We start from the raw sequence: 27,715 nt of genomic DNA, 5'->3' as shown, positions 1-27,715 counted from the left end.
AAGTTTTAAAACATTCCACGCATGTTATAACATACTGTTTCCTGATTTTTCCCTACTAACCATCTCATCCTACATAACCTACTTGACCATCACCAAAAACCTCCAGATCAATTCCATCAAAGGCTATTTAAGTGGAATTCAATTTTTCCACAAACTAATTTTTGGTTCCCCCGCACCTCACTTAGCTAATTCTCAAACTGCTCTTTTATTGAAAGGCATACAAAGAAACCACCCCACACGTTAAGACACACGACAACCCATAACACTGAAAACGCTCACTAAATGCATATCCACTCTTCGCAAAGGATATGAATCAATCCACACAGCACGTACACTCGATGCGATGTTTATATTAGCGTTCTTCGGATTTTTGAGGTGTTCAGAACTCACTATTACTTCTGGGTTCAACCCAAATATTCATCCCACCGTATCCGATTTAGTAACATTAGACAACGAAACCATTTCCTTTTTTATTAAACAAAGCAAAACTGATCAAGCTAAGAAAGGCCATTATATCTACATCTTTAACCTTCAATCACCTATTTATCCATACCAAACACTGCTAGCATTTTTACAAATGCGGAAATCTCAAGCTTCTTCCCTAGCAGACCCTCTATTCACAGACGACAGCAATCGCCCAGTCACCCGTTTTTGGTTTCAAAAGCATCTTAAATGCGTCCTTATTAAGTCCGGCTTCCCAGCCAACAACTTCTCCAGCCACTCTTTCAGAATTGGCGCAGCTACCACCTCAGCACAAAATGGTCTATCAGAGCAGCAGATCCAAACACTCGGACGCTGGTCCTCTCAGGCCTTTAAGTGCTACATTCGATCTGACCGCTCTAACATTAGAAGAGCCCAACGAACCCTCATCAAAAAACCCCTTTAAGATAATTCGACACCCACTAGAGCACATCACGACATATCCGCTACACTTCGTCATCGACAATCACAAAGTTCTTTCTCAAAATACCCTGCGCATACTATCTTGATAAAGCTCGTAGCGTCGCTCTAACCGGAGTCGCACAACTTATCTCGCACACCTCATCATTAATATCAAACATCACAGCTAGCGCAACGACTGCCCTAGGGGAGAAACACACTTATTACAGAACACCGCAAGCGCAACCAACAATTATACAGGAGACCCGCACATTATCACGATGCACCACCGCTAAAGCAGTGGCAGCTCCTACGGGGACGTACACCTCACCATCACACATTATTTCAAGAGCAGGTACCACCCATACAGGAGACACACATTTTTTACGCACCACCGCTAATGCAGTGACCGCTCCTACAGGAGACGTACACCTCACAATAGTACACCACCGCAAGCGCAGTGACAGCTCCCACGGGAGACATACACCCTATGCTTATGCATCACCGCAAGCGCAGTGACTGCTCCTACGGGAGACGTACACTTTACAATTAGGCACCACTGCAAGTGCAGTGACTGCTCCTACGGGAGACGTACACCTCACAATTATACAACACTGCAAGCGCAGGGACTGCTCCTATGGGAGACGTACACATTACAATCATGCTCCACTGCAAGCGCAGTGACTGCTCCCATGGGAGACGTACACATCACAATTATGCACCACTGCAAGTGCAGTGACCGCTCCTACGGGAGACGTACACCTTACAATTATGCACCACTGCAAGCGCAGTGACTGCTCCTACGGGAGACGTACACCTTACAATCATGCACCACTGCAAGTGCAGTGACTGCTCCTACGGGAGACGTACACCTTACAATCATGCACCACTGCAAGTGCAGTGACTGCTCCTACGGGAGACGTACACCTTACAATCACGCACCACTGCAAGCGCAGTGACTGCTCCCATAGGAGACATACACCTCACAATTATGCACCACTGCAAGCGCAGTGACTGCTCCCATGGGAGACGTACACATCACAATTATGCACCACTGCAAGCGCAGTGACCGCTCCTACGGGAGACGTACACCTTATCATTATGCACCACTGCAAGCGCAGTGACTGCTCCCATGGGAGACGTACACCTTACAATTACGCACCACTGCAAGTGCAGTGACCGCTCCCACGGGAGACGTACACTTTACAACTCTGCACCACTGCAAGCGCAGTGACCGCTCCTACGGGAGACGTACACCTTGTAATTCTACAACCGCCTCCTCCCGAAATACATACCTTACAACTCAACAGCTACCCTCCAAAATTTTTAAGATCAGCAATTTTGGGGGGTTCGCACACTTGTATGGCTGCTGTCCTGTAACCAAATAGCACTTTTTGGGGAGCGTTCTGGGGCCGGGCTAGACACTTCGCTCGAATACCGATTCCTCTTTGTTCCTGATAAGGGGAGTAGCTCGAGTTGGGGTGTCTCCTCGAGCTCAGAGCCCTCCCCCCGGACAGCACGCCAAATATGCTTTATACTTAAACGAATGCAAGTGTGAACTCGTGAAGTGATGTTTGTAAACAAATTTCGGGAGGAGCACGCGCAGAAGTTTCAGTATCGAACACGTCATCGACAATCAACCCATTACCAAATCAGGGAGTGAACAAACCCCTATATATACCAAAGCTGTCTTACCTGCAGCATCTCACGACTTTAGCATCCCTCCACCACCCCGTCACCTCACCTCTTGCATCGAATTCCCGGGGGGAGCGTTCTGGGGCCGGGCTAGACACTTCGCTCGAATACCGATTCCTCTTTGTTCCTGATAAGGGGCGTAGCTCGAGTTGGAGTGTCCCCTCGAGCTCAGAGCCCTCCCCCCGGACAGCACGCCAAATATGCTTTATACTTAACCGAATGCAAGTGTGAACTCGTGAAGCAATTGCATTAGTAATCGCATGATTTACTCACCAAAGTCTCAGCATTGTCCTCTATGCGTCAGTTGACAGTATGTACAATTTAAACTACAATTAAAATTACAGCATTTAAATTGAAACATTTTATTTCAATTAGCTGTTTTTGTAGCTTAACAATAAAACAAGCAAATAAAATGTTGTTGTATTTGAAATGGCAATCTCTAATGCTGTGTTCACACCAGACGCGGAATGCGTGGATAAATCGCACGTAAATAGCCGCGTAAACATTTGAGGTTAATCGCTTCATTCGCGCGTCAAACCCCGCTTCATTCACGTGTCAAATTCACTTCAGAACAGACGTGGATTCGCGTGATGGGCTGGGCTTCTGTCTGCCCCGTGACTCTAGCTTCATAGCTAAAGGGCTAACATGGATTTTATGAAGAAAATTACAGTGTTTATGTGCTTTATGAAGGATGATAAACAGCGTCGATACGTTTAGAGCAGTGTCTGAGTCCACTACATGCTTTCAGAGGTGCATCCAGCTCTTTAAGCTCATAGACTCCTCCAGAAACTGAACCTGGCTGATGGAGGTTTTCAGCAGTGCTTCTGACTGAGCCCAGCCCAGTTTGATGAACTTCTTGTCGGTGTCTGCTGGGGGATTCCCCCGGGACACCGACAACAGGTGATACGTCACAATCAAGCCCCCACAAGAGCAAGCACCTGATTGTTTAACGCGGCGCAAATGTCCGCTGAAGTTCAGATTTTCGAAAACAAGTGATTCGCACGTCAAACGCGCAGGACGCTCAATTCGCGCCACGCCATTAGCGCGATGCACACCGCGCAATTCTCGTCATTCGTGCCGTGCAATTTGCGCATATCGCGCCACAGGATGTCTATTCGAGTGTTTGCATTGACTTAAATCACTCACGCGTGCCGCGTCTGGTGTGAACGCAGCATAAGCCAGTGGTGCTTAACCCAGTTTCTGGAGATCGACCTTCCTGCAAAGTTCAGCTCCAACCCTGATCAAACACACCTGAGCAAATTAATTAGGACCTGAACAGCACTTGATAATTACAGGCAGGTGTGTTAGATATGGGTTGCAACTGAAATCTGCAGGAAGGTTGATCTCGAGGAACAGGGTTGGTCACGCCTGCTCTAAACCATCTCTATCATTCCCCCTCTCTCAGATGGGATGGCGGGCCAAATCAAAGGTTACCATGGGCCAACTTTAGCCAGCAAGCCCTAGTTTGGGCATCTCTGGTGTAATTGATACCACAGCACCATTATTATACGCCCTTAAACATCACTGGCTAGATCAGTGATTCAAAGACAGCAACAGCAATCAAAGCAAAGCCAACGTTAAAGAGACCCCAAGTAAAGCAATCACACTTTAAAAAAGGGATAATTAACTCAAAAATAAATCTCCCCTTAATGAGCTTAACAATAAAACAAACAAAATGTTATATCGGATAACTTGGCATTATGTCTTCACAGGTTTTGGATCACATCAATGGCGCTGCATAATCTCTGGGGGCCTTGGGATGAGTGGTAGAAGGAACAAGAACGTGATTAGGAAAGCTGGTAAAATATTGTGGTATATCCTGTAAGTTTTTAAGAAGGGACCTCACTGTGACTGTGTGGTTTTCTTTTGTGTGCAATTCTTTAGTAGCGTTAAGATGATAAAAGTAATTTTGTAATACAGGGTGTGACAGCAACGAAAGTTCAATGTGTTACGTGCAAAAAACAAGAAGCTTCACTGCTTATCTCTCCTTACCTGCATCAGCTATTTAATCATGTTTTTGCTAAGTCACAAGAACTAGTTACAACATTAGCAAGGGTCAAACTGAACGTATGTCCAAAAAAGGAATTCATGCTAGAACTGAGAAACCCTGTATTCAGAAGAGTATATACAGCGAAGTCTCTGAGTAATTTCTTTCATAACCTATGATCTGAGCCTGAACACTTACTCCAATCAAACCCTAAGAAGCCAAACCTGTTTGCAGCTGTACAGACACCACCCAGGGTTGCTGAAAAGCTGACCTCACTCTAAATTAATAGGTAAGAACAAATTATTTTAAGGTAAATTGGACTTGTTTGGATTGCAGAGATGTAGGAGCAGGGATCTGGTTACCCTGTCAATATAGGAGCACAATTTGTATTCATTTATTTAGATTTTCCTCAGTGTTGAAGTTGAATGTTTTGATATCTAAGAGGGTCTTAATTTGTACCAAAAACGATCTTTTAAGAGATTTCGCACAGATTAGTTCATTGTTAATGCATTACAGTGATCTTTCTATTCCACGGGCTGAATTTGTTTGTTACCTTGTTCAATTATGTTCCAACTTCATAATTATTTAAAGTCAAAGACAAAGTGGCCAATTAAAACAAACACTACTCAATGTGAATATACAGTTGAAGTCAGAATTATAAGCCCCCTTTGAATTTCTATCTTCTTTTTTAAATATTTCCCAAATGATGTTTAACAGATTCAGGAAATTTTCACAGTATGTCTGATAATATTTTTTCTTCTGGAGAAAGTCTGATTTGTTTTATTTCGGCTAGAATAAAAACAGTTATTAATCTTTTTAACACTATTTTAGAGACAAAATTATTAGCCCCTTTAAGCACATTTTTTTCTCGATAGTCTACTGAACAAACCATCATTATACAATCACTTGCCTAATTACACTAACCTGCCTAGTTACCCTAATTAACCTAGTTAAGCCTTTAAATGTCACTTTAAGCTGTATAGAAGTGTCTTGAAGAATATCTAGTCTAATATTATTTACTGTCGTCATGACAAAGATAAATTAAATCAGTTATTACAAATGAGTTATTAAAACTAGTATATTTAGAAATGTGTTGAAAAAAAATCTGCTCTCCGTTAAAAAGAAATTGGGGAGAAAATAAGCAAGCAGTCTAATAATTCAAGGGGGCTAATAATTCTGACTTCAACTGTATGCTTTTTACATTCCATTCTTTGTGCTTCATGTTTTGCATCTACATTTGTTCCCCGCTGTCATCCCTTAAGTAGAGCAACTGCTCTTATAAAACTGTCCAAAAAAGATGGTGGGAAACTGACAATAGGTTGGTCCACTGACAATAATAATTTCGAGAGGATCACATGCCTATGATTGCTTGCAGCCGGTCTCGCATTAATCAATTTATGATTCACCAATCAGACGATTCCTAAGCCACTATAAATACCCTAAGTTCTATATAACAGCCATCTTCGTCTTGAACACTCCCCGCTTACACCGCTACTCATCCTTTCCTAGATGGGTGACACGGTGGCCCAGTGGTTAGCACTGTTGTCTCAAAACAAGAACATCACTGGTTTTGGTCCTTATCAAGCCAGTTGACGTTTTGGCGTAGAGTTTACACATTCTCCCCATGCTCATGTGGGTTTCCCCCGGGTTCCCTGGTTTCCACGCACCGCCCAAAAATATGCAACCTAAGTTAATTAACTAATCCAAATCAGCACCATAGACATGCTCCTAGTAAGTAGTTATCTCTTAAGAGCAATCACCATCTGTTCATTAGCTACTACACAGGGGAGTTCCCGAGTCCTAACTGAGCTCTAATTCACCTCTCCCCTTGCAAATGGGAGGAAGCCCCCGGCTCGAGAATCTTATGAGCTCAGGGCTCTCTCCCGGGACAGCATGCCAAACAAGCTTTATAATCAATCATCAGCTTCAAGAGTTCACACTTAGCTGATGATTTACAAAGCTTATTTGGCATGCTGTCCCGGGAGAGAGCCCCGAGCTCAAGGGCTCCTCGAGCCCGGGGCTTCCTCCCGTTGGCAGAGCAAGAAGGGAGCCTGAGCTCGGTGGATCTCAGAACTCCCCTGCCGCTGTAGCTAAGGGAACGTAAGGAATTAGACCAGCTTGATTGTTAAGTATGTTGAATGTCTTTGGATGGTGGGAGGAAACCGGAGAGCCCGGGGAAAACCCACGCGGACACGGGAAGGACATACAAACTCCCCACAGAAACACTCACCGGTCCTATCGAACTAGGACCGGCAGTATTCTTGCTGTGTGGTTCACAGTGCTAACCACTGGACCGCCGTGCCGCCCAATTACAGGTAAAGGAGGAGAATAGGGGAGGAGGGGGGTTTCTTCCAAACGAAGATAAAGTGAACTGGAAACTTAGACAATTTATGGTGCCTTAGGGCTCATATGATTGGAAGATTAGTGATTAGCAAATGCGAGACTGGACGTGATAAATCATAAGCACGTGATCCTCTCGAAATTAGTTTATGAATAAACTTCACTTCAAGAGTTCACACTTAGCTGATGATTTACAAAGCTTATTTGGCATGCTGTCCCGGGAGAGAGCCCCGAGCTCAAGGGCTCCTCGAGCCCGGGGCTTCCTCCCGTTGGCAGAGCAAGAAGGGAGCCTGAGCTCGGTGGATCTCAGAACTCCCCAAAATGCAGAATTAATCGCTCGGGACAGCAGCCGCGTATTCGAAGAAAAACCCCCCAAAAGGCAGGAAATTTAGAGCTATATCCGGCTGCTGGATATAGTAGAAGAAAAGAGGTTAAATGCATGGGCATTAATTAGATAGGATTAATAAGGGTGAAAAGAGGATTCTAATAACTCTTGCTGGAGTTAGAGTTTGAAGGAACCCCTGCGGGGGTCATGGTTTTCGGGGTTAAGAAGAAGGGGAGAATAGGTGGTTTGAAGCAGTGAAAGAGAACTTTGAGTGAATCTTGTAGGAGTTGGAGCTCTAAGTGACCCCTGCGGGGGCCAGAGTAGAGTGAAGGTATGGAGCAGAGAGTGGAGGAGAGTAGCTCTTATGAAAGATGGAGCTTTGTGAGAGTTTGAGTTTAGAGCGGCGGAGGTTAGAGCTTGAGGGTAGGGTGTAGATAGGAGTGACCTCTGCGGAGGTTAGAGCTTGAGGGTAGGGAGTAGATAGGAGCGACCTCTGCGGAGGTTTGAGCTTGAAGGTAGGGTGTAGATAGGAGCGACCTCTGCGGAGGTTTGAGCTTGAAGGTAGGGTATAGATAGGAGTGACCTCTGCGGAGGTTTGAGCTTGAAGGTAGGGTGTAGATAGGAGCGACCTCTGCGGAGGTTTGAGCTTGAAGGTAGGGTGTAGATAGGAGCGACCTCTGCGGAGGTTTGAGTTTGAAGGTAGGGTATAGATAGGAGTGACCTCTGCGGAGGTTTGAGCTTGAGGATAGGGTGTAGATAGGAGTGACCTCTGCGGAGGTTAGAGCTTGAGGGTAGGGAGTAGATAGGAGCGACCTGTGCGGAGGTTTGAGCTTGAAAGTAGGGTGTAGATAGGAGTGACCTCTGCGGAGGTTTGAGCTTGAGGATAGGGTGTAGATAGGAGTGACCTCTGCGGAGGTTAGAGCTTGAGGGTAGGGAGTAGATAGGAGCGACCTCTGCGGAGGTTTGAGCTTGAGGGTAGGGTGTAAATAGGAGTGACCTCTGCGGAGGTTTGAGCTTGAGGGTAGGGTGTAGATAGGAGTGACCTCTGCGGAGGTTTGAGCTTGAGGGTAGAGTGTAGCTGGGAGGAGCAATGAGTGGAGGAGAGTAACTCTTGCGAGAGTTGGAGCTTGAAGCGACCTCTGTGGAGGTCAGAGCTTGGGGGTAGAGTGTAGATAGGGGGAGATAGGTAGCAGTGAGTGGAAGAGAGTAACTCTTGTGAGAGTTGGAGCTCTGAGCGACCTTTGTGGAGGTCAGAGCTTGAGGGTAGATTGCGGATAGGAGGAGATAGATATCAGTGAGTGGGAAAGAGGATTTGGATAACTCTTGCGAGAGATTGGGGCTCGGAGCGACCCCTGTGGGGGTCAGAGCTAGAGGGTGAGTCATAAGGAGAAGAGAGGTAGTTGAAGTAGAGTGAAGAAGTTTTAGCTTGAGCGGACCCCTGCGGGGTTTGGAGCTTGGAGAAAGAGTCTAGGCGGAAAAAGAATAGGTAATATCGTGAAGAAGAAAGGACTATGGCCGCTATGGCCGAATCCTGCGAGAGTTGGAGCTCAAGGGGGCCCCTTCGGGAGTCTGAAGAGTCTAGACAGGAGAAACAAGATCATTAGAGGTAGAGTGTAAAATAGATTAGTTGGGAGTGGAGTGTAGAGAAGAAAGGAACGAGAGGCTGAAAAGTAGGGTTATAAGGATAAAAGATTTGGAAAAGTTGGAAGAAGGGAACAAGCACAAATATAATACATATGTACAAACGCAGTAAATGCGCAAAGAACATGTGGATACAAACGTCTGCATCTGTAAATAGCTATTGGTGATTGCAGAAGATGCTAACTGCAATGGCCCTTGAGGGAGTCCTTGGCAAACATGTAAGGGTGCCATGGGTGGACAATTGGGCTTCTGCGGGGTTTGGATTGGATGACTCTTGCGAGAGTCGAGGCTCTGTTAGACACCTTTTTGAGTTGGAGCCGTGTGAGGAGGTGCTTGGGGGTTGGTTAAAGCCTGTTGGGCTTTCTTGAGGTGGTATTTACTGAGACGTATATAAGATTTGAAAACTTCAGAAGACCAGCAACCAAGGGTCTGGATCTGATGGTGTGAGAGCCCGTTGTAGTGGCTGCGCCAATCCTGAGTGAGTGGCTGGAAAAGGGCTCTGGGAAAAAACCTGATAGGTGAAAGATTTCTTTAAGGTGTTTTTGAAACCAGAATCGAGATACTGGACGGTTAGCGTCATCAGTAAAAAGCGGGGCCAGTGGGTTAGCCTCTTGAGATTTTCTAGGCTAAGAGGGTTTGGAATGGGCGTGTAGGTGAAGGAATATTGAAAATGAGGATAGAGTGTCCTCTCTGGAATTAATCTGTTTTGCTTTGTTTGATAAGGAAAGAGATAGTTTCCCTGTCTTGCAAAGCTAGATCTGAGATGGTGGGGTGGAGTAGAGGGTTAAATTTGGATGTAACTGTTAATTCAGAACATTTAAGAAACCCCCCAAAAAATGCTAGATTGAACATAGCATCTAAGGTGCGGGCTGTATGGGAGGAAATGTAACCTTTACAGAGGGTGTAGATGCATGAGGTAAGGATTTTGAGTGTAATGGGTTGTCTAGCATGGTATGGAATTGTTTGAACGAATTCCATGCTGTGAGGTATGCATTGAGGGTTCTGGGAGCTATTGCTTGTAGGATAAGAGATAGAGAAGTTTGATGAAGATTATGAAGTGGGTGGTTTATGGAAATATCGTTACTGAATAAGGAGGGACCGGCGTTGGGTGAGGGTCTGCTTCCGGGGCTAGTTGCCAGAATATCTGCAAAGAGAAATGAGAGAGAGAGAGTCAGCGATTTGGTTTTTGCAACCAGGTACATGTTCAGCAATCATGATAAATTGTTTTTTAGCAGATATCCAGATAAGGTGTCTTAAAAATGGCATAAGCGATTGGGAGTGGGAGCGCCCTTTGTTAATGCAATGCACTGTAGCTTCGTTATCATAGTGAAAGAGAATGCTAGATGTAGACCATTCGTCCCCCCACAGGATGGCTGCTGCGATGATAGGGTAGAATTTGAAGAGGGCTGAAAAACATTGGTCTTTGGAATGGAATTACAATTGGGTTGGCCATGTTGAGACAAACCAGTGTCCTTTATATTAGCCACTGTAACCTATTGGAGGGGCAGCGTCTGTGTATGTGTTGATGTCAATAGGGGATGCAATCAAGTCGCTGTAGAAAAAGGAACAGCCGTTCCATTGCTTAAGGAAAGAGATCCATAAGCAAAGTTCATCGCGACTGGGTTTGGAGAGAAAAATTGTTTCTTCTAAACCATGAACTGTGGTGGATAATTGATGGAGGTGGGAAATGAAAGGAATAATGCGCATAGCGAAATTTAGATGGCCGAGAATTGGTAGGAGTTCTCGTTGTGTGCACATCTGTTTTTCAAGGAAAATTTGAGATAGAGAAATTATTCGATTGATTTTCTCTTTAGGAAGGGATGCTTGGAATTTATGCGAGTCTAGATTAATACCCAGAAATTCGATTGAAGTACTGGGTCCTTCCGAGATCAGCGAAAACCTGCTGGGTGATCGCTAGGTGTTTGGCTGGAGGAGATGACGGGGGGGAAATAAGAAAATCGTCTAGAAGGTGAATGAGGTATGGTATTTCGTAAATATTAGACAGAATCCAGCATAAAGCTTCTGACATTATGTCAAATATTTTTTGGGCTGCTTTTGCATCCGAAAAATAGAATTGATTTCGCCAATAAATGCCAAAAGGTGCCAGAAGTCTGGGTGGATTGGCATGATTTTAAAGGTAGGGGAAATGTCTTCTTTGGCTAGCCAGGAGTTACGACTGGCTATCTTTATGAGAGAGATCTCTTGATCAATGTCGTGGTAGTTAAGTAAATATTCGTCCAATGGGATAGTGCTGTTAATGCTAGGAAAGGAGCAATTGTGTTGGGACGAAAGGTCGACTACAAGGCGTTTTTGCCAGAACATTTTTTGAGTAGCGACACCAATGGGGCTAATGCGCGAGATATTAAAAGGAGGAGCCTTGGAGTTCCAATCATGAAGTTGTTGTCGATTTCTTTTTAATAAGATAATCGACGGTTTTAGGTTCGGAGGTTGCAGACTGCAGGTTAGGACAGATTGGATAAAGTGAAAAATGGAATGTATCCTTTGTGAAGAGGATGTGGATTGTAATAGGTTGGATGAGGGTCAGCTTCTGGAGCCAGCAGTCATGATCTCTAAAATAGAAAAACAAAGAGAATCAGAAATTAAATCTTTGCAAAATAATACAAGTATGGCAGACATGAAAATTGTTTTAGTTTATATCCATGCGAGGCATCTTAATAAGGGCATGGGCGGCTGTAAATGGAAGCGCTTTTGATAATGCATGGTCCGATGACTTCATTGATACGATGTGCAAGGATGGTAGGGGTGGGTGTTCGTCTCCTAACGGGATGACAGATGAATGGAGAGCTGAGGACATGGGATATGGCTAGTCTGGTGGTCCTGGAAAACTGGTACCCCTTGAAGACTGAGCATGTGAAGTGATAGTGAAGTTTAAATTTGTATTTATAACAGTCAAGTGGGAAGTTTGTTTCTTTGCCGTTTTCACATCCGACTGACTTGCTATATAATCTTATATGACGCTTGTAAATCAACACATGAGTCGCTGGCGTATTACAATTGGACTTCTGTGCTTGATGGCATAATGTTTTTCAATAGCTTGTTAATATTTACTGGTTGGGTAATAATCTTTTCAGAAGTTAAATGTCAAATGGAATTTTAAAATTTTTTTTTTTTTTTTTTTTTTTTTTTTTTTTTTTTTTTTTTTTTTAATTTTAACTAAATTTACAAGCGTGTCTGGCCTATTCATTCATAAGGTCTTTGCAACAGAGTCAAGAGAGAGGGCGGGACCATCTCCAGTCTCTTAGCTCATTGGATGGAGACGCTTATCTTTACAGCTATTGGCTTAAGGAGTTTCAGTCAGGCCATGCAAAAGGTGCAAAAAGCCTGGCGGCCATTTTGTTGATCAAATTCAACATTGTTTGTGGCTGGAGCTGCTGCTCTGCTGAACACATTCCAGCAAACAATCTGTTAAACGATGGATAGCATGTGTACTGCTAGGAGAAGGTGAGGGTTCCGTTTTATTGCAATAGCTTTGGAGTTTGGCTTATATCTTGCTGGGAAATAAGGTTGAAGACACAGCAGATGCGTTGTGGAGGCTCTTTGAAGTGGAAGGTTTTGGTGTTGTTGTTTAAGCTGTTGATGAAATTGTTGGAGTTGTAGTTGTTTGAAATGGTAGCAATAGTAGTTGTTGTTGTTGTTGCTGTAGCTTGTATATTGTAGCTTGTAGATTGAAGCTTTTAGATTGTATATTGTAGATAGTAGCTTGAAGCTTTTGTAGCTTGTAGCACTTGTAGCTTTTGTAGTTGATGAGCAGAGCAGAGCGTTCTTCCAAATGAAGATCCTGAAGATTGTAGCTTGTTGCTGCTTTAGTTGTCCATGCTGGTTTAGAGTTGGTTCTTCAACGGAGCTAGCTACGGTGAAGCTGCTTCTTCCAAACGAAGATAAAGTGAACTGGAAACTTAGACAATTTATGGTGCCTTAGGGCTCATATGATTGGAAGATTAGTGATTAGCAAATGCGAGACTGGACGTGATAAATCATAAGCACGTGATCCTCTCGAAATTAGTTTATGAATAAACTTCACTAAGTGTGAACTTTTGAAATAATTATGGGTAGAACACTGGAAATCTGGCAACTCAACATAAATTTCACCTAATAAAGGAGGTAATAAATATCCCAAGATTTCAATATCTCATTTTCAAAAACAAAGTATTTAGCCTATGTATGGCTGACAATCAGATGTAACGATATTACTCTAGGTATTTATTTTCCAATTCACATTTAGGTAGTCTTTTGATGTACATAAAATGTAAGAAATATCAATAAAATATTAATTTTCATAGTGGAATTTAGAGCTCACCTGAAATAACTTCCTTATTGTAATGTTTAGAGTTGTTCAGTAAGAAGTGCTAGAAAAAATGATGTTGTTTTTACAGCATGATGCCTTTATTCACTTCACTCTCCTCTTGACAGAAAGAATGGAGCGTCTGAACGTCTCTCTTCTTTTGCTCCTCGTCTTCTGTTCATCGAGTGCTGGGAAAACTTTCTGGACTCATCTAGGAACCCGTTGTATTGAAGACTGCAAAGTCTACTGGGGCGAGTACAAGTGCAAGACCATTGATAAAGATGGACAGTGCCAGACAATGTACTGTTCACCTAAAACAGGCGTAGACTACTGGGGCAGGCAGTGCAGTGAAAGGTGTGAGAAAAATGGAAACGACTACTATTCGTGCAAAATTGGTTTAATTCAATGGGGATACTGTGGACTCGTGATGGACGGCCTGATCCATTATGGATCATACACAGGCGCACAGTGTTTTGATTACTGTGAACAGAGAGGTCAATACTATTATTGGTGCAATACTGAAAAGGGATGGGATTACTGTTCACCTAATAATAACACAGATTACATGAACAGACAGTGTAAAGAAGACAGCCCATGTGAAAAGCGCACTAATGACTACAAGTGGTGTGCAGTGGCGGGTGGCTGGGGTTACTGTGGGCTCGTAGAGCCAAAGATGTTCCTCCACCGATCTAAGTATCATTACGTTTGCATTGACAGATGTCAGTATTACCAAAAAAATGATTACTACTGGTGCCACATTGAAAATAGCTGGGACTACTGCTCTCCAGAGGTGGATGTAACTTATAAAGGCACACCATGTCGCTCAGATCACTCCTGTGGCTTACATGGCAATGGTTACAACTGGTGCTGGACCTCAGATAAAGATTATGATTACTGTGGGCCCATTGAACCTGAAGAGTGCACTTACATTGACTCCAAACATCGCAGCAAGAGAGCCGACGCAAATAATCCCCAGAGAATTGTGATATGCACACAAGTGGACAGAGGAAACAGGATAAGTACCACCTTTTCTGCTGTGCCAGCACCTAATGCAATCACTGATGGAGGGCAATTTAGAGAAGAGATCGAAAACCTTATCAGCTTCTGGGACAATGGCAATCTGGTGGAGCATGCATCGTCCAATCTGATGCACTCCGCTAATGTACGTATTGATATGCAGGGAATCATAAACCGCAACAACCAGAGATACTACAACCTGCAAGTCCAGCTGAATCGGCCACGGAGGCCTGGTGAAAGCACCACCGTGTCTCAGGTCATCGTGCCTCGAGGAGTCCCAGCCCGTTACATTCGCAGAGCCTTTATTGAAAGCTTCAGGAGACGAGCTCGGGTTTTTATTGACGTTACAAGACTAAATCAGTGCTAGGTTCATAAGTTGGAAACATTTGCAATACAGTAACCTATGGTAGACAGGGTACACCTTTAGCTACATTTAGCTTGTAACACAGCTCAAATAAAGACAACAAAATCTATTACGTAGACTGCATGCATACCAGTATAATTCTGACTTTACTAGCACAAGTTTTGCTTAGATTTGCTTCCCTGATTTCCAGCATTCATTGACCTTGCAAGATGCCAAACCGTTCCAGACGGACTGAAACTCTCCAAAAGCTGTTTGTCCACATTGAGTAAAACAAAGTAGTTTTTTTACACAGATCATGGAATGAATTAAACTTGCTTATTTGTGAAAAACAAGAAGCTTTACCGCTTAACTTTCCTGTCAACTGCAACAGCTATTTCACCAGCATGGACCACACCACACTTTGAGCTAGACTTTACTGTAGGGATGAAAGGGATGGTAGGAGAACAGTGGGATGACGGGAAAGGGGGGTATAAGGATGACTGGTGAACAGGTGGGTAGGTTGGGCATCCTAAGATGATGCCCAGAGACTCAGAGTAGGGGTACTGTCTCTGTAATAATTTGGCAGAGTGATTGAACCCCCCGATACAACCTATATGTAACAGTGAATAGGGTTAAAGGATTGTGAATGGGAGGCTAGGAAATGGAGGAAGGGAGGGTGGGGTCGAAAGAACAAGAAGAACTGTGTTAGGGATGGTTTTCCTAAAATAAGTTTAAGGGAGTAGGTGATTGGTTAGGAAGACAAAGTGAGGTTTGGTTCTGCCGCTAAACCTAAAAAGTGAACTCCATTTATGTATGTTTTTGCTGTATGAATATCTAATAAAACTTTTAATTAAAGCTGTGTTTAGTGTCCTGTCTGTGTGACTTTGGTTTCATAGCACTGACCCAAACGCTATGAAGGGCTTTGAGAATTCTTTTATGCCTCACATCCCTTCCAGTTTCCCAACCACACTGGACCCTTTTCAGTTTGCATAGTATGCAATATCCATCACTCTCCATCTAGCTCTTCTTCATCTAGAACAGAAAGACTCTTAGATAAAAATGCTGTTCCTTTACTTCATCTCAGCTCATTCACTCATGCCACAGCCATGTCACCCTGCAGCCCAAGACCGGTTACTCACTGAAGCAAAGCGGGGCTGAGCCTGATCAGTATTTGGATAGAAGACCACATGGGAAAACTAGGCTGCTGTTGGAAGTGGTGTTAGAGAAGCCAGCAGGGGGCGCTCAACCTGTGGTCTGTGTGAGTCCTAATGCCCCAGTAAAGTGAAGGGGAAACCATACTGTTAGTGGGCGCCATCTTTCAGATGAGATATTAAACCGAGGTCCTGACTCTCTGCGGTCATTAAAAATCCCATGGCACTTCTCGTAAAGAGTAAGAGTGTAACTCCGTTGTCCTGGTCAAAGTCCCTCCACTAGCCCTTACCGATCATGGCCTCCCAATCATCCCCATGATTGGCTCTAGCACTGGCTCTATAATCCAAGTGGATGTGGCACACTAGTGCCCCCCCCCCCCCCCCCCCCCCCATCATGACTGTGGACCACACATTACATTACATTACACTAACTGAACCTGCTGGGCCTGAACAGCTCCCTCAGTAAGTGGATCTTTTTACTGGTGATTTTGGGGCCCTTGGAATGTTTTGATATGCTTTGACGTTTGTGCTTATTTCTTCTACACTTCTACCTTTGACTGTTATGATTGACTATCATAATTTATTACACACAAACTGTGCTATAACCAGTACATTAACATGTACACTAAGGCTCAGATTTGAATACAATTTAAACAATGCTCTGATCAAGAGTCTACCATGTAAACAGATTTTTGATGACATTAATCCAAAGTCAAATCATAGTTTAGGTATGTGTTGTCAACTATTTATACTAGCGATAGTATTTATAGCAGGGGTGTCCAAACTCGATCCTGGAGGGCCAGTGTCCTAGAGAGGTTATCTTCAACTTGCTTCAACACACCTGCCAGGAAGTTTCTAGTATATCTAGTAAAGCTGCGCACACAAAAGGGTTTGAGCTTGCGAACTTTTGTGGTACGGTGCTGCGAAAAGGGGCGGGACTAAACAAGATAATTAGACATTAAAATAACAAGCGATTGGTCCATTATTTTAAATTTCTGTACAGAGAGGTCATGTCTTGATCCTCGATTGGTCTCACGCAGTTAAGTGATGCGATTTCGCAAGTCAGAGTTCACCAAGTTTGATTTTTCCAACGCATCGATCTCCGAAACTTGATGCACGAGCTTGCGTTTCTGGTCTGATGCATTCGTATGCGAATGAATGGAAGTTTAATGGGAGAAAAGTGCCGTTTTTTGGCACCCCTGATTTATAGTATACAGTCAAGCCCGAAATTAAAACTTGTATTGGTTCCGAAGAGTTTTTCTTGTACCAAATGGTTGCATGTTTATCTAGTATGCAACAATGTAGTCCCACGAGACCCATTTCTTTACACTATATGTCCACTTTACTTGATGTAACAGATCCAATAGAAAAGGTGCACTCTCCAAACTAATTTCTAGAGATCTGATTTTACAAGGTTTTTAAAACGAAAGAAGGTAAAATAAGTAAAACTGGACCTTCCCAGGTGGGAATCATCTCTAAATTAAAGCAGATGATAAATTAATTTGAATAACTAGACAGAACTAGTTGTATAATAACGTTGGTAAATTAAATTTAAATGATTGGCAAATTTTAGAACGGACCTCACTGTGATTGCAATATGTGGTTTTATTGTGTATGCAATTCTGTAGTAGTGTTTAGATGATATGAGTAGTGTTGTAATACGTGGTGTGGATGGAAGCAAACATCAGTGTGTTTTTGTGGAAAAACAAGAAGCTTGACTGCTAAGTCACAAAAACTAGTTACAACATCAGCAAACAAAGGGTCAAACTAGACTTATGTCCAAAAAAAGGCACTCATGCTAGAACTGAGAAACCCTGTGTTCAGATGAGTTTATATAGCAAAGTCTCAGAGTAATTCCTTTCATAACCTATTATCTGAGCCTGAACACTTACTCTCATCAAGCCCTAAGAAGCTGAACCTCTCTGTATCAGACACCACCCAGGGTTGCTTAATAGCTGACTACACTCTCAATTAAAAGGTGCCACAAAGCAAAATTTCTCTGCTTATTCCACTTAATAAGCTTTTGCTTGGCCCACATGCCGCAGTGAATTACGGTACATGACTGGACCAAGTCTGGCTTCCAGGCAAGGGCCAAACATGGACCATATCTGGGCCAATTCTCAGCCAAGTTATTAACCCATAACTGAGCCTGAACTGGGCTAGATATGTAGGTGTGTCACTACTAGGGGTGTCACGATTTCAATTTTTAATCGAAATCGATCTAAATTTATGCTCAATTTCGATTATCGAATCAAAAAAATAGAATCGTCGATGCTGCCACGCCCCCATGTCACGTCAGCTTGGCTTGCCAAGCGGGAAAAAACAGGCTTGTTGAAGCGCTTGTTAAACTGCAGATACAGGAGACCCGTCGACAGAGCTTAAACCCTCTCCTCTTTCAATGAAGTCGCCGGTGTGTAAGCATTTTGGATTTCCAGTGAGTTATGTTGACAACGTTCGTGTTGTCGACAAAAAAAAACACAGTTATGCAAGCTCTGCTATGTTCGTATTAGAGTTCGTCCGATAGACAACACTGGCATCGCGATCCTCCGCCCGCCCCCGTTGCAAATCCGCTCGCGAAAAGTACACACTCAGGCCCTGTTTACACTGTCTTTGTTTTTAAATGGCATTTTAGAACGACAACGATTTGACATCCACAGTGGCGTGTAGCGTTTCTGAGCAGCCCTCCTTCCTCTCTACCTCTGACACACACACACACACAGACGCACACACACAGCCATGCGCTCGAGACAGCGGGTTCAGGCAGTCAGAGGATCAGTAGACTGCTTCAATCTTTCACTCACTTGTACTTAGTCATTTTAGCGAACACCTCAGATACTGTTTGTTGGTTCCTGTTGGTTGTGCGTCTTTTTTACAGACGCCATTATAACGACACAGATCACTGCCTATTCACGAGTCCCGCAGAAAAAGTGATTGACAGGTGGTAATTATGTGTGTATCTTGCCTTTATTCATTTACTGTATGATTTGTTTATGGGTAAAACAGACCATGCAGGTCAGGTAGTTTAAACGGTAGGCTACAAATAATCAATTGGTCATTAATTAATTAATTATTCATAATCGAAAATCGAATCGAATCGTGCCTTCAGAATCGAAAATGTAATCGAATCGAGGATTTGGAAGATCCTGACACCCTTAGTCACTATTGCAATGAAATTGATAAACCCATGAATCATTGAGCTTTAGGCGTGCTATGGATGTGCTTTTTCTCGAAGTGAACTGATTGGTAGAAATTTTTTTTCTTTATTTGAAAATAATAAAAATGTATTGTAAAAGTGGGTCATGACAGGCCAAACTTACATGGCCAACATATCAATTAATATCATCTGGGCCAAATACTACATTTTAAATCTGGCCCAAGTATTGTGTGCCGCCTTAAAGACAGTGCCACCTCTGCCAAACCAGAGCCATGTTTGGCCCACATGCTGAATGCCATTGCCAGATAATTACCGGCTGTGCCAGATTTATGCCAAATCTGGGCCAGAATTCTTTGCTACCTGGGTGAGAACCAATTGTTTTGTTGTAGAATTGAGCTTTAAGGTTTTTGGAGATGTAGGTAAGATGATTTGGTTATCTACAACAGTGGTTCTCAAAGTGGGGGTCGGGACCCCCCGAGGGGTCGCGGGGCAATGAAGGGGGGTCGCCTGGTGATTTCCAAAAATCTATTTATTTTTTAAACCATAAGAATTAACATATTTTATCCATAACTATACTCAAAATAAAAATAGTCCTTTATAGTAACTATATACTATATAGTGACTATAGTAGCTTATGTTTACTAGTTCTATTGGATTGCGACCCCTGGAGTAATTACATTATATTAAAGGCAGCAATAGCGTCAGATGCATTTTGATTTTATAACATCAGGTTATACTTTCTGGCACATTTTAAGCACTGACACAAATTTAATTGGTGTGTCTGCGTCATTGCATGCAAGGTTTCTTTATTCATAACCACCTCAGAGGATATTGGGGGTCGCAAGTTACTGGCATTGGGCTGAAAAGTTTGGGAACCCCTGATCTACAAGGTATATAAAAACGCAACAATCTTCTTTTTTTATTTAGATTGCCATGAGTGTTTAGGTTAGATAAATGCTGATGTTTAAGAGGATCTTACTCACAAAAGAGGATGTAGCATTATTAAAAAAGAATTCACACAGATCAGTTTGCTGTAATCTTTCTATTACAAGGGCTGATATTATTTATAATACAAAATATATATTATTGTGGCATAACCAAGGGGTTTGATAAAGTTGAAAAGCTAACGACTACACCACCCTGGAATATTACCAGGGACCTATAATTTAAATCAAAGGCAACACAGGAAAGCTCGCAGTAAACAGCAAGAGACGCGGGTAGGTAAAAAATATACGATAATATTAAAATTTAAAATGCATATGAAAGTAAGCAAAATGTATACTTTTGAAAACAATTAAAACCATCAATTATAAATACACTTTACACACACACACACACACAACGAAAATACTAAAACACCTGAAGCTGGGATGCAGGAGCTGAGGTGTGACAGTGTTACCTCGACTGGGGTGGAGTGACAGGAGACTACAGGAGGTAAGATCCACTATGCAGTTTATTCAAAAGTCAGGCAAGCAATGGTCATCAGGTGCAAACAGGTATATAAAGGCAGTCCGGAATCGTAAATGTTTAAACAGGCAAATGGTCAAAAGGCAGGCAGCTAAACAGGATAACTGGTATACGAGGCTAGGGTCTAAACACAGAGAAACAAGACAGGGAAACGCGTTGTAATGTACACAGGGAAACAAGACTCGGCAAACTGGTAACGAGAGAGAGTGGCTTATGAATGGCGTGAAATCAGTCTGTGAACAAGGTCCAGCTGGTGTTTGCAATCAGGAAAGATGAATGAACAGACGTGAGTGTTTGGGAGCAGTGCATGTATGAAAATGTAGTCCTGGGAAATGCGGAAGTCCTGAGAGTTCATGTGAAAACCAGCGATCCTCTGGGAAGCGATCGCTGGTTGTGTGACATAGCCCCCCCTCTAGGAGTGGATTCCAGACACTCCACTACTGTTCAGGCGGGAGGCGGAGGCGGAACAGGGGGAGGGATGAAGGGCCAGGACCATGCAGCTGGGGCGTACCTGGGTGAGTGGAGCTGCAATGGTCCTGGATCGTGTGGCAGCGAAGGACCTGGAGTACTGCGAGGAGCCGGCAGGGTTGGAGGCTTGTAAAGAGCCGGCAGGGCGAGGAGCCGGATTGGGATCGGCAAGGCGAGGAGTCTGGATGACGCCGGCTGGGTGAGCTGTCTGGATGGCGCCGACAGGACGAGGAGTCTGGATGGCGCCGACAGGGCGAGGAGCTGTAGCCGTTCGGGAAGCTCAGGCGGCGGCGGACACTCGGGAAGCTCAGGCGGCGACGGCGGCCACTCGGGAAGCTCAGGCGGCGACCACTCGGGAAGCTCAGGCGGCGGCGGCGCTGGCTGAGGCGCTGGCTGCAACGACGGCTCTGGCGCTGGCTGCTGCGTCGGCTCTGCCTGCGGCGTCGGTTCTGGCTGAGGCGCTGGCTGCAACGTCGGCTCTGGCTGAGGCGCTGGCAGCAACGTCGGCTCTGGCTGAGGCGCTGGCTTCGGCGTCGGTACTTGCAGCGGTGTTGCCAGCTCTGGCAGCACTGGACGGTCTGGCAGCACTGGACAGTCTGGCAGCTCTGGAGGATCTGGCAGCACTGGACGGTCTGGCAGCTCTGGAGGATCTGGCAGCACTGGAGGATCTGGCAGCACTGGAGGATCTGGCAGCTCTGGAGATGGCCTTTCAGGGGCAGGAACAGACTTGGGACTGGAAGCCTTCTTGTGAGCTGGTTGTGGAAACTGGGTCGCAAGCCCCGTTGCCAGCGGGTCTTGCTCTCTACAGCATCATGGAGTACAATGGCTCAGAAAGTCCTCCATGAAAAAATATTCTGAGACATACCTCATCCAGGGTGGTACTGTAGGCCAGATTAATAAAGTCCTCCACATAATCTTCAATTGGCCTGGCATCCTGACGGAGGCGCATGAATTGAATACCTGCTGGATCCATGTCTTGGCCGAGTCTTCTGTAACCTCGACTGGGGTGGAGTGACAGTCAAAAGGCAGGCGGCTAAACAGGATAACTGGGATACGAGGCTAGGGTCTAAACACAGAGAAACAAGACAGGGAACCGCGTTGTAATGTACACAGGGAAACAAGACTCGGCAAACTGGTAACGTGAGAGAGTGGCTTATGAATGGCGTGAAATCAGTCTGTGAACAAGGTCCAGCTGGTGTTTGCAATCAGGAAAGATGAATGAACAGACGTGCGTGTTTGGGAGCAGTGCATGTATGAAAATGTAGTCCTGGGAAATACGGAAGTCCTGAGAGTTCATGTGAAAACCAGCGATCCTCTGGGAAGCGATCGCTGGTTGTGTGACAGACAGCAAGGTCTAAAGGCTCCTACCCCTGGGACGCTTTTCGTTTGCGTTTATCATCAGCATTTTATGAGACGTTTGTTTTTTTTTCATATTTAAACCCATCAATTTTCACTGGCGTCAAGCAGAAGAGTATGCAAAATCACTCATTGACGTTAGATGGGGCTACACAAATTTAAGCTTCTGACACCCGCTTATAACACAGAAGAAGAGGAAGAGAGGAAGTTTACACGTTTGTTGTTAAAGTTACTGGTGACTCGAACAAGCATGGATGGTTCCAGCAGCAGCTCCCGCTCTAGCCATGAAGAAATGATTATTGTTCACAGAGCAATAAGCAGCTCCACGTTCATATCGCCTCTTGGCATCTTCTTCAATGTGCGCTCGCATTGACAGTTTTGCGCTTGAGAGCCTCCAAGTGCTGTTTACAGTCACTTCAGCAGCTCTGTGTACGTGAACAAAAGTGGCAATCTGATTGGTGGAAAAGATTTTGACGCGCCACGTCAAAACAAAAAAACGAGCGTGAGGTGTTTTTTTTTAAATGATGCTTTTGCACCTGCCGTTTTGCACATTGGTGTGCACAATCACATTGACGCCCTTTATTTAGTCATGAGGTGTTAAACGTTGATGGAAAATGTGAGCAACAAAAACGTCTCCGTGTACAAGGGCCTTAAAGGGTCACGAAACACTGCTAAAAACACTATTAGGACACCTATATTTCACTAAAAAGTGTAAATTGGTTGTTTTTGCGTTATTTCAAGCAAATTCATACTTCCGGTTTGAAACGAATTTTTGAAGCTGCGTCACGGCCATGACATAATAGCGTGTATTCCAGCGTGCAGACTGGGCGTCTGTGCCAGAGTGTGTTTTATTACGTCTTACAGTGTGATGCATTAATGCATGAGTAAGGCTTGGTTCAAACCAATCAGCGCACTCTGCTGTGCAACTTCATTAATATTCATTACTTTCACAGTGTTTAGACGACAGAGACGCCACGTTGTGTTGGCACAGCAAGCGTGAAGTGTTGCTTTTATAGTTTGCTGCAGTGAAGTTTTGTTTTCATTTTCTCTCTGTGAGAGCGCAGCTGGACACTCGTGTGGATTAACAATGTACGCGACGCTCGACAACAATAACTTACGTGTCTAAGGAGGATTATTGTTTACCTGAGAACTGTTCTCATCTGCAAACGCTGAGATCCGGATTCGCTTGTAGTCTCCTCTTAATAAAGACGCGGCTCTAGTTGCTGGTGATTGTCCTGTCTCTACAGATTTGGTAAGTGAGCGAGCAGTGCTCTTTGTTTACTCAGTTTATTTGTGTCGAACAAACTATTGCACCGAGTGTAAACACGTTAGCACCACAACCAAACTTTAACCTCGTGTAGGGTTTTTACCGCATTTTGTGACCGGAATAACACGCGGCTTTCTGACGCTACCTGCCGTGTGCATCTAAGTTTCTGGGAAATGCTGAGGGTTTTTTTCTCTCATTCACCGTGCGGTATCAAACATTGCATGAAAAATACACGCTTAGAGCAGTTCCTCGAATCAAATATCTCGTTTGTCGCGAGGGAGATGACTGAATTCCCTGAATGAAAGAGCCAATCTGCAGTTAAAGTCCACCATTTCATAATTTGGCAAATAATTCGACTACAGATGTCCATCTAGGTTAAACACCATCACATTCTCCTGTATGTGTGTGTGTGTGTGTGTGTGTGTATTTTGATTCTGAAACTCTCGCGTGCCCAAATAGACACTCCTACACCATCCTACTTTTCTTCCTCCTACACTCCCCCCTAAACAGAGCTGGACACGCCCACTTTTCTGACTTTTTCCAAAGTAGAGGTGTGAAAACACCCTGCTGAAACGAGGGGGTTTCATGGCCCTTTAAGGGCGCAAAAAAGGACTCTAAAGCAAAAATCATCTAGACCTGTGACGTTGTGACTGGAAGAGCATCCACTGCTTAAAACATTCCGCTGTAGCGACCCCTTATAAGTGAAATTTGTTTATAAACTAATCTCGAGAGCATCACGTTCTTATGATTGACCACAGCTGGTCCCACGTTAGCTAACACGTGATTTACCAAACAGATAAATCCAAACACACTATAAATAACCAGAGTTTCTTACCTCAGTTATCTTCATCTCAGTTATCCATCCCTACTTCTCTCCCTCTTTCCTAGATTATCCAGTATAGGGCCTCACAGCAAGAAGGTCACTGGTTCAAGTCCTGGCTGGGCCAGTTATGCCTAGTTCAGACTGCGTGATTTCAGCCCCGATTTTGGCTTGCCGACAGGTTTTGAGAAATCGCAGACAAATGCCTGAAATCACAGGCAAATCGCTGCTCGTGCACGTGAGTGACAATCACACAGTATGAACTTTCAAAGACGCAATCTGAGAGAATCACTGATACGTCGCCGATGCCTGTAAGATATTTGGCATGCTAAATATCTGGAGCTTTCGGCGATTCAAATCATGCCGTGTGAATTGAGTTTTGACTGAAAATAACATCAGCGATCGCCTACAGCCAATGAGAGAGCGGCATTCACTTGTGTGTGCATGTGTGTATACCTGCTGCAGGCCCGCGGGAGGCTGGGGGAGAAGTTAAAAGCGCTCATTTTCGGTTTATTTGGACCCACGAAATGGAGGAAAAACTAGTGGAGGTTTGACAGGACTCAGGAGCAACCGTGTCTGTTTGACGTTTCATAAAGAAAGAAATTCGTTTATTATTAATGTTGAGGAGAAATGGCTAATTCTTTAAACCCAGGTGAGCAAACATGTACATGTTCTACCCCATTAAAGGCTTCTACCTCATTATGTAGTTAATAACAAAAGATATACAACATGTTTTTGGCTGTGAGACGTAGTTTGGACGAAGTTGTCAGAGATTCTTCCTATAGTTAAGTCATGCAATGTGAATGTCCATGTCGCCGATCCATCTTGCAGTGTAAACAAAGCAGCGACGAAACGCTAGCCCAGATAGTCAAGCAGTGTGAAAACGTCTGTGACACGACTACTTTGAAATTCATGCAGTCTGAACTCGGCATTAGTGTTTCTGTACAGAGTGTAGTGGCAATTTTTCTGTAAAGAGGCTCTCTCAGTGGTCAAGAAGACAAATTCTTACCCAAAGTGTCTTTTAAGGTTTTATTCTTTGCTAAGAAGGTCACGATCATAAAGCAACGACAGTTTCTGCAGAGTGAGACACTGAAAACAGAGTGTGCTCCCTCTTATATCTGGTTTCTCCCTTGAACTGCTTACGAAGTCACTTCTAATCAGGCCATACCATGTTGACCTTAACTGTCTCTCCGCTCTGCCCCTCACAAACCATACCATGTTTGCACCAGGTGTTTCAGCCGTTCTGACCTATGCCCCTTTCACACCATATATCAAACAGCCTTTCATGCTAAAGCATAGGACGGAGGACAAGGGACAAAGTAGTCTCACACAGAAAAGTTAAGCAATATGGAAAATGCATACACATCTAGAAAATGAATATAAATGAATTTCCATTACAGGAGTTAAAATGTTCTCTTCTTGCTCGCTTGAGGTTCTCTGGTTTCCTCCCAGAGTCCAAAGACATGTGCTATAAGTGAATTAACTAAACCAAAGTGGCACAGTAGATGAGCTCTTAGTCAGGCTCCTATATATGCCTTTCAGTCAGCAGTTTATCTCTACATACCAAACCCAATAATCTGTCATAGGCCATAACTAATAGGGGTGTCAAAATTAATTGTTTCTTTGGTGCACCGCGATGCAGATGCGGACAATTCGCTATCGGTTCAGTAATAATTGGTTATTATGTACTGACGTCATTTATCTCCTGTGCTCTCTGTCGTGAGGGAGGTGAGCGCGAGTATTTACAACACTCAGCCAACTCAGGGCCGGCCCGTGGCATAGGCACCATAGGCAAATGCTAAGGGCGCTGTATATCCAGGGGGGCGCCAGAAATGAGCGCGGTTCAGTTGGTTTTGTTTTCGATATTCTTGACACACATTCAGTTACAGATGGCAATAACTCAAAAACCTCTTACCCTAAAAAGATCTAAAGTGTGTTTCCTACAAAAAGACAAAGCTGGTTATGTTTCACAGCTGTCTTTCTTTTTTTTCGCTCCACACTAGGAGCACTGCTCTGTTTAAGCCCTCGCAATATGTGTTTAGCCGGGATAGCTTGCGCTGAGAGGAGCTCTCAGCAAGGGACCGTCAGAAAAGTGCTTATTTTTTTTCGTTTTTCTGCTCCGCTCTTCGCGAGCTCTCCCTGTTGCGAGGGCTTAAGTGTGTGTGTGCTTGTTTCTTTGGTGCTGTCTATGTTTGTTTATGTGTGTGAATGAGAGACAGTGTGGTGCTGTGTGTCTGTGTGTTTATACAGACAGCTTGTTATAGCCTCCCCTCTAAAATATAACACTGTATATGGATAGTATCCTCAATGCACCGAAATATCGAATTGAACCGAATCGAAGGCATGATAATCGTAATCGTAACCGAACCGAACCGTGAGACCAGTATAGGTTCACACCTCTAATAACTAAACTAGGGGAGTTCTCGAGACCTACCTGAGCTTGAACTCCCCTCTTACCCTTTGAAACAGGAGGGAGCCCCAGGCTCGGGGATCTTCTGAGCTCAGGGCTCTCTCCTGGGACAGCATGCCAAACTCCCCTAGTTATCAATCATCAGCTCATAAATACAGTATGATATAGGTCACCTTTATCAGGCTTGCATTTCCACTGACAAAAGGATACCCTTTTGTTAGGCGTGGTATACGACAAGGTTTAAGACAAGGTCATTTTTACTCAAGGAAATAAAATATTATAAAATAATAATAAGATAATATAGCTCACAGTAAATGCAAACCTCTCATGTGAGTCGAAAAGGTGATGATAATAGTTAAACATGGCAGTTTGTTCATGTTTTATATTGCAGAAATCATTATTGCCTGCTGTTTTTCGGGTTCTCTCTCGCGTTTATGCCTTTCTAAAAGGATTGTAAATCTAAAATGCTTCAATGATCACACGCACCTTATTAATATGAGATCAAGAAGTTCGTTATTTCAAATATAGACGCACAGCGAACGATCACGAGAAAGTAAAACTGCTTTTAGACGACAACAACAACAGGACACAGCAGATTTTGTTTTTCTTGGCTTTGTGGCTGTTCATCAAGACGATGAAATGATTTGTTTGAGCTCGGGTCGACCATGGCTTTATTATATATACATTTTATTACGTCATGATGTCTCAGATGTGTGTTTTTTTTTTAAATTACGCTTCCTTTGTTTTCATTCTCCTGCTTCTGCGAATGACGTATCTCTGTAAACTAATAGTGTTCAGCTGCACGTCTAACTCCACCTTTTGATACCCTTTTTCATGCTAGGTACCCTTTGCAAATGGTGACCAAAAAGTGGTACAGTATGGTTTGCTTTTAGGTACCCTTTGACAGTTACAGGCCATAAAAGCGCATCGAACTGAACAAAACCGTATTACTCAGTGAAAACGATCATACACTTAACGGCCATAAGTGTGAACTCTTAAAACAAGGGACTTAGGCCCCGTTTACACTAGTGCGTTTTAGTTTTAAAACGGCGTTGTAGAATGAAAACGATCCGCGTCCACACTCGCGTTTTA

The 27,715-nt window shown here is 43.8% G+C and overlaps 1 protein-coding gene and 2 long non-coding RNA genes across 3 annotated transcripts in view; 2 read left to right on the top strand and 1 right to left on the bottom strand.

The window, feature by feature from the left end:
- LOC141381098 (uncharacterized) overlaps positions 1-27,715 on the top strand; it is a 77,587-nt gene that overhangs the window by 2,576 nt on the left and 47,296 nt on the right. The window lies entirely within an intron of this gene.
- LOC141381103 (uncharacterized) overlaps positions 1-27,715 on the bottom strand; it is a 76,574-nt gene that overhangs the window by 17,710 nt on the left and 31,149 nt on the right. The window lies entirely within an intron of this gene.
- On the top strand, positions 4,358-15,399 carry LOC110438970 (uncharacterized). Its single transcript, XM_073943910.1, has 2 exons — positions 4,358-4,850; positions 13,299-15,399. The coding sequence occupies exon 2, from the start codon at positions 13,304-13,306 to the stop codon at positions 14,552-14,554; it is 1,251 nt and encodes a 416-aa protein (XP_073800011.1). The 5' UTR covers positions 4,358-4,850; positions 13,299-13,303; the 3' UTR covers positions 14,555-15,399.

This window comes from Danio rerio, chromosome 3 (assembly GCF_049306965.1).
Source record: "Danio rerio strain Tuebingen ecotype United States chromosome 3, GRCz12tu, whole genome shotgun sequence".
NCBI lineage: Eukaryota > Metazoa > Chordata > Actinopteri > Cypriniformes > Danionidae > Danio > Danio rerio.
Note: the sequence above shows the minus strand (reverse complement) of the source record. Positions and strands in the feature narration are given on the sequence as shown.